Here is a 13,412-nt window from a genome sequence, read left to right as displayed (position 1 = left end):
ATACAGCTACATAAAACCCAGTATGTGATTTTTGCTGTAACATAACAATTTGGTCTCCTCAGTGCCTAACGATTGGCTTTCTGTAGTGTAGATTTCTCACATTTCCCCTTGGAAAAATACTCATTTTTCACTTCAGTATTTAAACTGGCTGTGATAAGCTCCAATAACAGCCCCAAAGCAACTTTCTCTGTTTTTTATTGATCATAAACTTCATTTCTTTACACGTGGTAATTCTTACACCTTGACCACCCAGTGAAGACTGCTACTGCAGTCTTGATTCAACAAATTATACAGGGATGTGGTAGAATTACTAAACAGCTGGGCAGGACTGAGATTTAGGCTTCTTTCTTTGATAAACACTGTAGGTCAAGTAATCCCCTCCCTGCTTTCCCCTCCACCCAGGATTGCTGACAAGAATCTTACATTTGTCTTCATTGATAATGGAAGCGAACTATTTTGCTTGATGCTTTAGTATTTGTTATCCTGAATTTTTACCTTTTCCCTCCTTCCTGAGGGATAAACCATTTTTAAATTTAGTGGTTTAGTATATAGAAATAGATAACTAATAAGGACCTACTATATAACACAGGAACCTCTTCTTAATGCTCTGTAATGACCAATATGGGAAAAGAACCTAAAAAAGAGCAGATCCATGCATGTGTATAACTGGTATACTCCGCTGTGCAGTAGAACTAAAGCAATATTGTAGATCAGCTGTGCTTCAATAGAAATTAAAAATAAAATTTAGTTGTTTGTAACAGTGTCAATGGGCCAGCTTGTGCCCAGTGGGCTGTTAGGTTGCTTGGCTCAAGATTGAGGCTCAAGGTGGAGTGGTATGAGTACCCTGGCAGACAAGCGCAATGTGGGTGCTACATTTACACTTGAGAATTGGTTGCTGTTCTGATTTATTTTCCTGTGAAATGTTATTTGGCAACTAATGGGTTTTTAAACTGTGTTCATGACTGGCCTTCGACTCTCTAACATTTATTCCCTAAAGAAGATGACATCCTTATGTCCAAGTTACATTTTAATCAAATAGGACACATGTTAAAGCTCTGAATATACTGCATATGCAATGATGTAAAAAATTGCTATGGCTATAAACTCACATAAAACATGTATGGAAGAATGATTGGTTTCAAAGTTTTAAAAAAGCACCAGCACATTCAAAGAAGTAACAATTTTCTATGTAAAAAAATAGAAGTCTTCCTTTGTTTTCTGTAAGAAACATTGGAAATAGGAAAAATAAGTATAATATTAAAAGACAATAAAAGATTTTTCCATTAAATTATACACTAGTAACCATCCAGTCCTTCCAAAACAAGTTCAAAGTTCCCTTGAAATGACTCTAGACAGTATTACTTTTAAAAAAGGAGTGAACACCCTCCTGAGAAAAAGCCAGTCCCAAATATTTTGGAGCTGTTTGAGAAATATGGTCTTTTCTGGCTTAGAGTTTGTTCTGTTTTGTTGTTAAGATACACTGAGAATTGGATGCATTCTGTCAATGCTTAGAGGTTAGTGGGAGACTTTTTTTATGTCTCTGCCTGTGTTCACACACTCCTGATCTTGGCATTTTTGTCCACTTTAATAGCCATAGAAGCAGTTGTACATACTTGTAGGTTAGTGTGACTTCTTACGACACATCTGCTTAAATCATCACAGTTCTGAGTAGAAGTTTTATGTGGCACTTAAGAAAAACTGATCCCAATTTGAAAGGTAGAAGCTCTTTGAATAGATGCTGTCAGATTATTTAATTTTGTGTCATAATTGAACCTAGGATTTTAATTTTGTATTTTTGTAGCAAAAAATATATATATAGATCCAAGAGACTTACCTAATTCTGATCTTAATTCTATTACTATCTACCTGTAGGGCTTCAGAAGTCATTTTAGTACTTTGCTGAAGCTGCTAATCTTTTCTGTAATGGTCCAGTGAAGAAGGCCATCATAATAAGATGTTCTCTGGAAGCATTTACATTTTTAAAGAACAGTGATTTATTTACTGTCTACTTTTTTTCATCCTCTAAAGGAAAACATACTTTTTTATTCCTCTAGTCTTTTGTAAATAAAGAGTAGCTCCTATTATACTGATAAATGACTCCTCTTTGGAAGAGGATTCCTGAAACTTTAAGTAGAAAGAAACAGGAAACGCCTTATCTTCCAACCTGTTTAGGTAGGCAAGGCCACAGGCTAATAGCGACAAGTTAGAAAACAGGCCTTTGATGTCAGGTTCCTTTTAGCACTAAGCCTGTTAGCACTGAGAAATCTCATTCTTTTCCTCACTCTATTCCCATATTGCCAGTTGATTTCCTCATTGATCAAGTTCGCTTCTCTGTAGACTAGAGTTAGTGTGATTCTTTAGACTCGTTAACATTTGTCTAGGCATTCCTCCCCCTGCTCCCCTCCAAGCAAAGTTAAATTCTCTTCCATGGCTTCATTTTCAGATTGTACAGTATGTTTGGGTTGGAGTTTTTTCCAGCTCTTTTGAGCTGAAATCAGAAATTGAATTGATAAAGAATACTGGAATTACTTGAAAGCAAGATTTTGACCTTTACTGGAGGAGGAAAGTTGTTCAAGTTTTAATTGATCCATTGTTATATCTCACTTTATTCCTGGAAAGGACTTAAGGTAACAGTTGTGTACAAAGATCATTTATAGCCAGACTTCATGAGAGAGTTGCAGCCATTCACTTTTCACCTGCCATTCACGCCGTGAACTTCGGACTCTCCTCTGTTCATCTGCTGCAGCTCCTCACAGCAGAGCACCCGGGGATCTCCAGCACTAACTGGACTCTTTTTTTATTTTTTTTCCTGCTGCACAGCTTGGCTTGTTGGATCTTAGTCCCCTGACTAGGGATTGAACCCCAGCCCCCAGAAGTGAGAACCCAGAGTCCTAGCCACTGGACAGCCAGGGAAGTCCCCTGGAAAGAATTCTTTATATGGCCTTGGGTAGGGTGTGTGATTGCTCTTTACTTTTATGTGCATTTTTTCTGATTATAATCGTAAGATATGCAGTATATACTTGTGAAAATTCTGGAAAAAGACATCATAATCTCTGTCCAGAAAGCTTTATCCTCGTTGAATTTCTGTCGCAACTGTCTTGTTCCTTTCCTCTTGTTTCTCTTGGCCAGACCTGGATGCAGCATTTCTTAAAACTGAACTTACCTTTTCCCCTGCTCCATACTAACAACTCACCTGCTTTTGTCGCTGTCTCACTAGAAGGTGCCACTCTTTACCAGGTTGCTGTAGCCATGAGGAGCCATCCTTGACTCCCTCCCTCAGCCTCCGTTTATAATCAAGCGCTAAATAAAATCGTGCCTATTTTTCGTTTCTAATCCATTTACTTCTGTCTCTCCACCTTCGCTGGGATGCTGATTATTTCTCACCTGCCTCAGTTTCCCCAAAAACACTGTCTAACTTTTGAACTCGTAGGACTTTATCTTCCTTCTCGGCTTTTCTCGCCTGTTTCTGTGCCCTCGAGACTAAACGTGGTGCTGATGGTCCCTCTGCTCGTTTCACACGCTCCTTCCTTCTCTGTCCTCTCCCTCCACCTTCTTCCCTCGTGGACTGTCACAGCACCTGTACTGTCCCTTATGAACACATAGCACACTCTATATTGTAATTGCCTATTTGATTTTACGGTCTCCTTAAACCCGGGTTCGATCCCTGGTTCAGGAAGATCCCCTGGAGAAGGAAATGGCAGCCCACTCCGGTATTCTTGCCTGGAGAATCCCATGGGCAGAGGAGCCTGGCAGGCGCCAGTCCATGGGGTTGCAAGAGTTGGACATGACTTAGTGACTAAACCAACCAAGGGCAGTAACTGTGTCTTACTCATAATTGCACCACTGAAGTCCAGCCCAGAGTGTTTATTAATAAATTTTTGAGAATAAATGGATAGAAATAAATGGGTGGCAGTTAGTATGAAAAAAGTTTGAAGCTGTTTCGTTAGTTTTATGGCTCTGCCTACCTTAAAATTTGTATCTTAGGTGATAATTTTGGCTTTAATCTACGTGGTCCTGTGTTAATGGCCTGTGAACAAGCTTCCAAAGTTTGAATTATGAAAGGGCAAGGCAGGAGTGGGCTCCATGACCTTGCATCTCATTGATGCAAGGGGTTAGGCTTTGTAGAGAGAATATATGGCAGCTGAAACTAGGGCAGTTGGGTAAGGGATGAACAAGAAGAGGAAGCCATTTTTAGTGACTTGGTGATCGGACGGGAGGAGGAATCGAAGTGATTTCAACTTTTCTAGGTACTTGGTGCTGTCATTAAGTAGTCATTTTGAGTTTTGAGATTCTTTCTGACATCCAGGTGAGTATGTCTGTTAGGTGTGTCATAGCATATAAAGCTTGGGAGAGCATACCACTGGAGCGTCATGAGTCTGTGGTCATTAAAACTGTGAGGTCACTTAGATATATAGCTTAAGAGTAATAATGGTCTAGAGAAAGAACTCGGAGGAATACATCAGTGTTTAAAGACTGGAGAAGAAAAGAGAGCTGGAAAAGCAGTGCAAAGAAACTGAGGAGTTGGAGTTGGACAGAAATTTGGCAATAAAATGGCCATTGACTTTTGTGTGTGGGATTTAAAGAGAATAAAAAGTACGAAGATGGGTCTGTCCTGAAGAGTAGATGCTTCAGTGTGGACTGAATGGTGTTGGTCAGTTCCACCTCATGCCTGTCAGTAGCCCAGCCCCCCAGCCCAAACCAGAACCCCACTGACACTCTTAGATCTAACACATGACTGACCTTTAAATTCTCTTTCAAATTAAATCTAAGGTTAAAAACAGATTCTTGGCCCAGTCCCAGAAATTCTGATTCAACGAGCACAGGGATCTTAATTTTTTTCAAGGACATTTCTGAGCATCTAACAAACACTCATGTGTGGGTAGATGCTATAACCCACATTTTATTTAATTGCAAGGAATCAGGAGTTTATTGTGGCGAACTTTTCAAATACAGTTGTGTGAAGAGATTGGCAACCATGGAAATCTGACTGGAGCTTTCTGCAGTGCCTGTCTGTACTTAAGAGAGTGAGATGGGGTGGCGGGTGGGCAAAGTGCCACTGTCTGATGTAATCTCTGAGATGTAAAATTTTTATTTTACGGATTTTTGCAGTAGATGCCCTCTATCATCCTCGTGCTTCAAAACTGATTTCAACCCAACCTCTCAATTTTTGCATGTTTCTCTGAGTCTTGCCAGCATTTTACTGTCTCAGGGCCTTCAAACCCAGCAAAGGAACGGCAAGCAGTTAATACCTCAGCCGTCCTTCAACCAGTGGAGGACTCCAGCCTGTGCCTAAAGGTTCTACTTCCTTTGGGGGTCCCACAGAATCACCATTTACTCTCCAGCAGTCACCCTGGTTGCATCAAATGACCTTACTGGCTTTTTTCCTTCCCTGTTGGACCTGTCCTCACTCCTGTTCGGTGGGATCATCTACTTTAAGCCTGCTAAAACCTTGTCTATTAGTAATGCGTTAGTTGAGCTGACTTTGCAGGTTCATATACACAAAAGCCTTCTGTAATCACATTAGTTTCTTCCAAATGTTGCTGTCTATCAATAATAGCACCTAAAATACTGTGTGGGGGAGGAAGGCGAAGAGAACATAGCGTGCAGTGCAGAATGGCACACACATTGCTGGAGTTGAAATGTATTCACAGGCATTCTGCAGTGAGATCATCATGTGCGAATTAATTGGGTTTTTCAACACCTCAGTTTCTTACATTTTACATGGAAGGTATTGAAGAGAGATGAAAAACCAGAAAATTGTTGACACAGAGGGCACTAGGAATGTAAGAGAGGCCTCTTATATTCATTTATTTTACTCATATATATATGTATATATATATCTTCTTCTTGAGGAATTCTGGGTAACTCCTTGTAAAACTGACCTATAGAATATAATGATTCTGTATTCTATAAAATATAAAGCTGCTAAAAATGCTTCAGTGCACACAAGGAGGTAATCTCAACAGATGTAGGCTGTAATTGCCAAAGATAAGAAACAAATCAATCTCATCTATTTCAGGGGTGTCTGTACTTTGTGTGCCTTAAAAGTAAGGTTTCTCTTTACCTAGCTGGAAGATATTCATATCCATATTTCTTCTTTTAGCTGACACTGGACTCTAGGAATTAAATTTGAAATGAAAGTTAAATCTGTTCTGGATAATCACTTTCATTCTTGATGGATAAAACTGCTATCTGAAAGCAGTCACTATGAAGGCTGCCACAGTGCAGGCCCTGGTAACTGTTACGGAGTAAATGAGAAAGGGGTGTGACCGGCTGCCCCATGTGTATGTCTTAGACTGTATCCCTAGGAACAAGAGTGGGTTGAGAGCCCACATGCTTAGACCTGTGAAAGCCCTTGCCTCACTCCCTCCAATCTGTGACTGCAGGTGTTGATTTTGGGCTGTAGGTTTATTTTATGGGAGACCAGGCATCCCGACAAGACTTGTTTTTCTCAATCCAAGGTGTTCTGTATAGCAGTGGGATATCTTGGCATACAAACTAACAAAATCATTAAATAATCTAGTATCTCAGTTTAGCTCAGTCGTGTCCAACTCTGTGACCCCATGGACTGCAGCACGCCAGGCTTCCCTGTCCATCACCAACTCCCGGAGCTTACACAGACTCATGTCCATTGAGTCAGTGATGCCATCCAACCATCTCATCCTCTGTTGTCTCCTTCTCCGCCTGCCTTCAATCTTTCCCAGCATCAGGGTCTTTTCAAATGAGTCAGTCCTTCACATCAGGTGGCCAAAGTATTGGAATTTCAGCTTCAGCATCAGTCCTTCCAATGAATATTCAGGACTGATTTCCTTGAGGATGGAGTGGTTGGATCTCCTTGCAGTCCAAGGGACTCTCAAGAGTCTTCTCCAACACCACAGTTCAAAAGCATCAATTCTTTGGCACTTAGCTTTCTTTAGAGTCCACTTTTCACATCGATACATGACTACTGGAAAAACCATAGCTTTGACTAGACTAGTATCGCAACCCCTCAGTTAACGTTTCAACTCAGACCCGGAGAGGAAGTGACTTACCCAAGGTAAAATTACCCTGTCTAGCTAATTAGTGATATGACAAGGACTAGAACATGTATCTCTGAATGTAATTATCTTTGTAATTTATAAAATGGTTCCCATCTCCACCCCTGCCCAGGGAACAAAACAGGAACTTTTTTCCTGAACCAGTCAGTTAATGAAGATGGTGGTCTTTGTATTTTATCTGCAGAAAATTTGACAGTTAAGAGCTTGTACAGATAGATTGTTAGTTATAGATGTCTAAAATATTCAACAGTAAGAATAGCTTAGAAAGCAGTATAACAATTCTGATAGACTGTTTTGCAATCAATAAAATGCTAGTTATGGTGACTTAGAAAAGCATTAATATACAAGGGATTTTGGATGGATTTCTTTTATCCTATTGTTTCTTCTATATTGTGTCTTATACTGATACTTAAGTGTCTTTAGTAAGTTCAAATTTCTTTACATTTAAAGTACTAGTTTTATGTATAGAATGTGAATTAATGCCGGTCTGAAATTCCTTTAGTCACTCAGTCTGAAATTTATTTTCCAGCATGTAAACCATGGAAAGTAGTTGTTTTTGCTTTTGTTATTCTTGATTTGTATATGAAAAACTAGTGGAAACGAGAGTTGGTAGAGATTTAGTGAACTGAAAGATAATGTTTCTTTTACTTGCTAGAACCATGTGAATATAAGTTTTTTTTTAAAAAGCTTTTCTAAAAATAAAATCAGACTCTTAATCAAATGTGTATTTCCTTCTTGTAGAACCTCTGTTATGCACCTTAAGCCATACTGGAAACTCCAGAAGAAAGGGCAACCTCTGGAAATCGGCACGGGAACTCTGAGAATTCCTATGAGCCACCAGCGGGCTATCAGGGATAAAGAATGCAAAGCTAGGTGTATGAAATCAAGTGTCTTTCCTTCAGCCTCTCTTGGTAAAGCATCATCTCGAAAGCCTTTTGGAATCCTTTCTCCAAATGTTCTGTGCAGTATGAGTGGGAAGAGTCCTGAAGAGAGCAGCTTGAATGTTAAAACCAAGAAGAATGCACCATCTGCAACAATCCACCAGGGTGAAGAAGGGGAAGGCCCGCTCGATATCTGGGCTGTTGTGAAACCGGGAAATACCAAGGAAAAGATAGCATTCTTTGCAGCCCACCAGTGCAGTAATAGAATAGGATCTATGAAAATAAAAAGCTCCTGGGATATTGATGGGAGAGCTACTAAAAGAAGGAAAAAATCAGGGGATCTTAAAAAAGCCAAGATACAGTTAGAAAGGATGAAGGAGGTCAACAGTAGATGCTACCAGCCTGAGCCTTTTGCATGTGGCATCGAGCATTGTTCTGTGCATTACGTGAGTGATGGCGGGGACGGTGTCTATGCCGGGAGGCCTCTGTCGGTCATACAGATGGTTGCCTTCCTTGAGCAAAGAGCCAGCACTCTGCTAGCCAGTTGTGCAAAGAATTGCACTAACTCACCTGCTGTGGTGCGGTTTTCCGGGCAATCCAGAGGTGCACCCCCAAGTCCCGAGCCTTTGTCCGCCCCAGGAGCATGTGAAGAACCTGCAGAAAGGAGAAATCCTGAGGTTGGTGAACCACAGAGCGAGCCCGTCCGTGTCCTCGACATGGTAGCCAGGCTGGAGTCCGAGTGCCTGAAGCGGCAGAGTCAGCGGGAGCCCGGGAGCCTCTCGAGGAATAACAGCTTTCGCCGCAATGTGGGCCGCGTGCTGCTTGTGAATGGCACCCAGGCTGAGGAAAGCAAAGCAGACAAAGGCGCCTTGGAGGTTCCTGACACTCAGGTGAAAACTGTGGGGTCTGTATCTGTGGGCTGCAGCCCCTTAAGGGCTGACCGTTGTTCTCCTCAGGGGGCCCAGGCCTGGGATGGCGCGCCTCGGGGCTGCCCCTCGGTGCCGGCAGGCGTGAGTTTGCACACAGACAGTGCAGAGTTCGAGCCAGATCAGCAGACTGCCATGAAAAGCAGCAACAGGCATGATGTGGAAATGACAGAGGAACTTGTTGGGCCACCTTTTCCTCCTCTCACCTGTCCCCAAGCCATTGAATTGCCCACAGATGCTGTTGATGGCATTAGTGAAGAGCTTGTGCCACTTGCTAACCAAAATTCTGATCAGCGCAAAAAAGAATCTTTGTGCATCAGTATCACTGTGTCCAAGGTAGAGAAAGACCAGCCTTCCAGTTTGGAGTCCTGTGAAGACCCACTTCCAGGGATGCTGTTTTTTTTGCCATCTGGTCAGCACCAGGCAGGCCATTCGCAGTCAGATGAAAGCACAACAGAAGAGTCTTCTGAGGCCACTCAGCTTGAAGAGGCTGCTGAAGGTGACGGTGCATCTGAGGAAAAAAGTATCTCGGTTGATTCATTTGTCCCACTGGCCTCTCCTGTAGAAAGTACATTACCAATGCTTGAGGTGTCCAGCTGGAAGAAGCAGGTGTCACATGACTTTCTGGAGACTAGGTTTAAAATCCAACAGCTTTTAGAGCCTCAGCAGTATATGGCTTTTCTGCCTCACCACATCATGGTGAAAATCTTCAGGTTACTTCCTACTAAGAGTTTAGTGGCTCTTAAATGTACCTGCTGCTATTTCAAGTTTATCATTGAATATTACAATATCAGGCCAGCAGATTCTCGCTGGGTTCGGGATCCACGCTACAGAGAGGATCCGTGCAAGCAGTGCAAGAAAAAATATGTGAAAGGGGATGTGTCCCTGTGCCGGTGGCACCCCAAGCCCTACTGCCAGGCCCTGCCCTACGGGCCGGGGTACTGGATGTGTTGCCACCGGTCTCAGAAGGGCTTCCCTGGCTGTAAGCTGGGGCTCCATGACAATCACTGGGTCCCTGCTTGCCACAGCTTTAATCGGGCAATCCATAAGAAAGCAAAAGGGACTGAAACTGAAGAGGAGTATTAATATGTATGTGTGAGGCAACAGACCGATTTCAAAAACTGCAAAACACCACCTAGATACACCATTTCAATGAGTGTTGCCTCTGAGTCATCACTCCAGGAGAATCTCTGCTACTCCATCAGGACCGCCATTGCTCAGGCATCTTAAATCTCTGAATTTATGATCTGTATAAGAAAATTGGTCTCATCATTTTATAGTGGTGCCTCACGTGTGATTCAGGGTTGTATCCCACGGTTTGATTCACCTGGCTGTGAATAACTATGCCTGTTTTCCCAAATCAAATCCGTGAGGACGAAGACTTGCCACCATCAAGAATGTTCAGCAGAGTTCATCACAGACTGTGCAGGCAATCCCCAAAAAAGGGTTCCGGGAATGTTTAGAGCACTGGCCCTGTATTTGAAATAAGTGAATAGTGTCCTGTGAAAAGAATAGCAGTACTCTTGGATGAAAAGTATGCTTACAAAGGAAAAGTCAGGCACCTTACTTAGACCTTGTATGCTTGATCTGTGAGGTTGATGTTTGTGATTGGAGATGGATTTCATGCCCTGTGGTGTTTACAGTGTATATAATGGTTGTGTTTTCCTAGGGCTATGAAAGTGCACATTAAACCCGAGCGCCTTTACTTTAGATGAGTGCTTTTGGCCCCTCTGTAAATAACATTAAAATCCAGTTGTAAATAGTGGATACAGACTGAACGTAACCACAATGCAGCTAGGATAGTGTTGCAGCTACAGTCGTGTGGGTTGCTCTGTTTTTTGGGGGTTGGGGGGGGTCTCATCTCAAATTTGTACATCCTGTATAAAATATGAATGTTTCCCAAATAAACTATGAATGTTTTCTGTATAATATATGAATGTTTCTGAGAAGAAACTCTAAATAGTTAAAGAGGTTAACCTGTTGAAAGGATACCAAATAATGGTTTAACTGGACAACCTTAAAAATTAGCATAGAGAGCAATCTTTTGTTATATTTTAGTGATTCACCAAGAATGAGAGAATATTATATAGTCAGATTATAACATTTTTGTCTATTCTGTCTGGTTACAAATTTTTTTTTCAATAAAAACATGCATCTTAAGTGGAACCTGAGTTTTGCAGATTTGTTTCCTTTTTTGAGGTAATATTAGAGATATTGTAAACTGAGTCCCAAGAATTTTTTTTAAAAATTGAGTTGTTGGGAGGGGGAGAGAGAATACCACTGGAAAGAGGCTATCTTCACTTAACAGTATGAGCTGACATTTTTACAAACCTTTAACACTTACTTTGCATTCATCTGCCCAGGACTGTCTTTATTTCCTATTGGATGAGGTATTATTATCTATGCATGATGAGTTAATTGTTTAGAAGTCAGTGAGGATTTATTCAGACCTGTGTTCATGTAATGCTTGTGGGGCTGAAAAGTATCTGGCCCCAGAAAGCTGCTGTGGAGGACCTGCAAGCTAGGTTGGCTTGAATTGAGTTGAGTTGAGTTCAGTTCAGTTGCTCGGTCGTGTCTGACCCTTTGCGACCCCATGAATTGCAGCACGCCAGGCCTCCCTGTCCATCACCATCTCCCGGAATTCACTCAGACTCATGTCTATCGAGTCGGTGATGCCATCCAGCCATCTCATCCTCTGTCGTCCCCTTCTCCTCCTGCCCCCAATCCCTCCCAGCATCCGGGTCTTTTCCAATGAGTCAACTCTTTGCATGAGGTGGCCAAAGTATTGAGTTTCAGCTTTAGCATCATTCCTTCCAAAGAACACCCAGGGCTGATCTCCTTTAGAATGGACTGGTTGGATTTCCTTGCAGTCCAAGGGACTCTCAGGAGTTTTCTCCAGCACCACAGTTCAAAAGCATCAATTCTTCAGCGCTCAGCTTTCTTCACAGTCCAACTCTCACATCCATACATGACCACTGGAAAGACCATAGCCTTGACTAGATGGACCTTGGTTGGCAAAGTAATGTCTCTGCTAATCACCAACAAAGCCTTGCAGCTGCATCAGCTCCCGGCTGTCAGGAAGCACTGGTGAGTGTTCCAGGGGCGGGGCTGATGGCAGTGATGAAGACTGCGCTGGTCCCACAGAAGGATGTGAAGGCGGAGGAAAGCTTTGGCCAGGACTGCCAAGCAGAGTGGGGCAAGGCTGGAGTCGAGGGAGCCAGGTTTGCCTGTGGTGGAGGTGGTGTGGCCACAGAGCGGCTGCTTTCTGCCCTTACCCTTGGGCAGTAGCTGCTCCTCCCTGAAAAGGGGAAACTAAAACTAGGAAGTGTCTCTGGACGCTGAGCGAGCAGGCACATCGTGATACCTCCGACACGCTCGGCTGGAGCCCTTCTGCGACAGGACCGATGAGGCCTGTGGAGGCGGACTTCCCCCTCGGGCTGTTGGTGTCCTCGTGACTCACCCCAGCCGACGTAAGGGCGAGTGCTTCCCATCCCCAAGGCTGAAGTTCCGGCACTAGTCCTCCCCTGTGGTGTGCTCTAAAGTGGCTGTCTCAGTGGGCCTCCGTGATGTGAGGTTTTACTCGATTCAGGAGTAAAGGGTGCACTCACAGGACTTCACACAGCTTGGTGTGCGGAAAGCGCCTAGTGTCTTGTCAGCTTTCACTGTTATTGGCGCGTGGTTCTGCATGAGCCCAGGGTGCTTCTCCCAGGTCAGCCATCCTGGATCTGGTTTTCATGTGGGACACAAAGCTGCGAGTGTGAGGGCCTGGACTGACAAAAGAGCAGGAGACGAGAAGGCCCAACCCCATCTTGGCATGCAATTCTTCGGGTCCTCAGAAATCACTGATGACCCCTTTTGAACCCGACGCAAGACCCAGTTCCCAGGGGTGTCTGTGTGAATGGTAAGGGAACTTCGGGAGGTGGCGTCAGAGGGCGCCTCCTCCCTGGTCTTCGTTTCTGGACGAGACAAGTGTAGCTTTTCCCCTTAGGAGAAAGATGCTGTGCTTGAGCCCCCTAGTGCCAGGCTGGGGAAACCAGTTCACTTCTTGCTTCTGCAGCACCGCAGTGCTCCCTGCCTGACTGTAGAATCCTAGACTCACAAGAAAGGAAATACTGTGGCCATGAGGACCCTAGGCTCACCCCAACTCTGCCCCTGTGGGGACCCAAAGGAAGAAAACTTACCCCTTCAGCTTTTGCTCAGAGGGTCTGAAATACTTGGCCTAGCAGCTCTCTCCCACCCCTCACTTCACCGTTTGAAAGAAAATCCAGAAAGGAAAGGGCAAAAGGGCCAAGGTTAAACATTTTTTTCAGGCCTTGTCAAAATGACTCACATTAATATGGCCACGTAGAAGGCTTATTCACAATTGAGCACGTCCCTGCCCTAGCACACTGACAACTCTGTGCATAGGAGGCATCTCCTTGGCAGCCCCCACCCTGTCCTGCCCAGCTGGTTTGCCTGGTAGTGCCTCTACTGCCTCTCGTGTGTCTGGACTCCACTCAGGGCTTGTGGAGGGCAGCTTGGCCGTGCCCTCGCTCAGCACCTCACACCCAGTGCGCGCACGTGCCATA

The 13,412-nt window shown here is 43.6% G+C and overlaps 1 protein-coding gene across 1 annotated transcript in view; it reads left to right on the top strand.

Annotated features, from left to right (window-relative positions):
• FBXO34 (F-box protein 34) overlaps positions 1-10,970 on the top strand; it is a 48,236-nt gene extending 37,266 nt beyond the window's left edge. Inside the window, exon 2 of the mRNA XM_068965024.1 lies at positions 7,779-10,970. Coding sequence (XP_068821125.1) covers positions 7,789-9,930 — 2,142 coding nt within the window. The 5' untranslated portion in view covers positions 7,779-7,788 and the 3' untranslated portion in view covers positions 9,931-10,970. The remainder of the gene's footprint in view (positions 1-7,778) is intronic.
• Positions 10,971-13,412: the final 2,442 nt, after the last annotated feature.

Source organism: Capricornis sumatraensis, chromosome 2 (assembly GCF_032405125.1).
Source record: "Capricornis sumatraensis isolate serow.1 chromosome 2, serow.2, whole genome shotgun sequence".
In the NCBI taxonomy this organism is placed as follows: Eukaryota; Metazoa; Chordata; class Mammalia; order Artiodactyla; family Bovidae; genus Capricornis; species Capricornis sumatraensis.
Note: the sequence above shows the minus strand (reverse complement) of the source record. Positions and strands in the feature narration are given on the sequence as shown.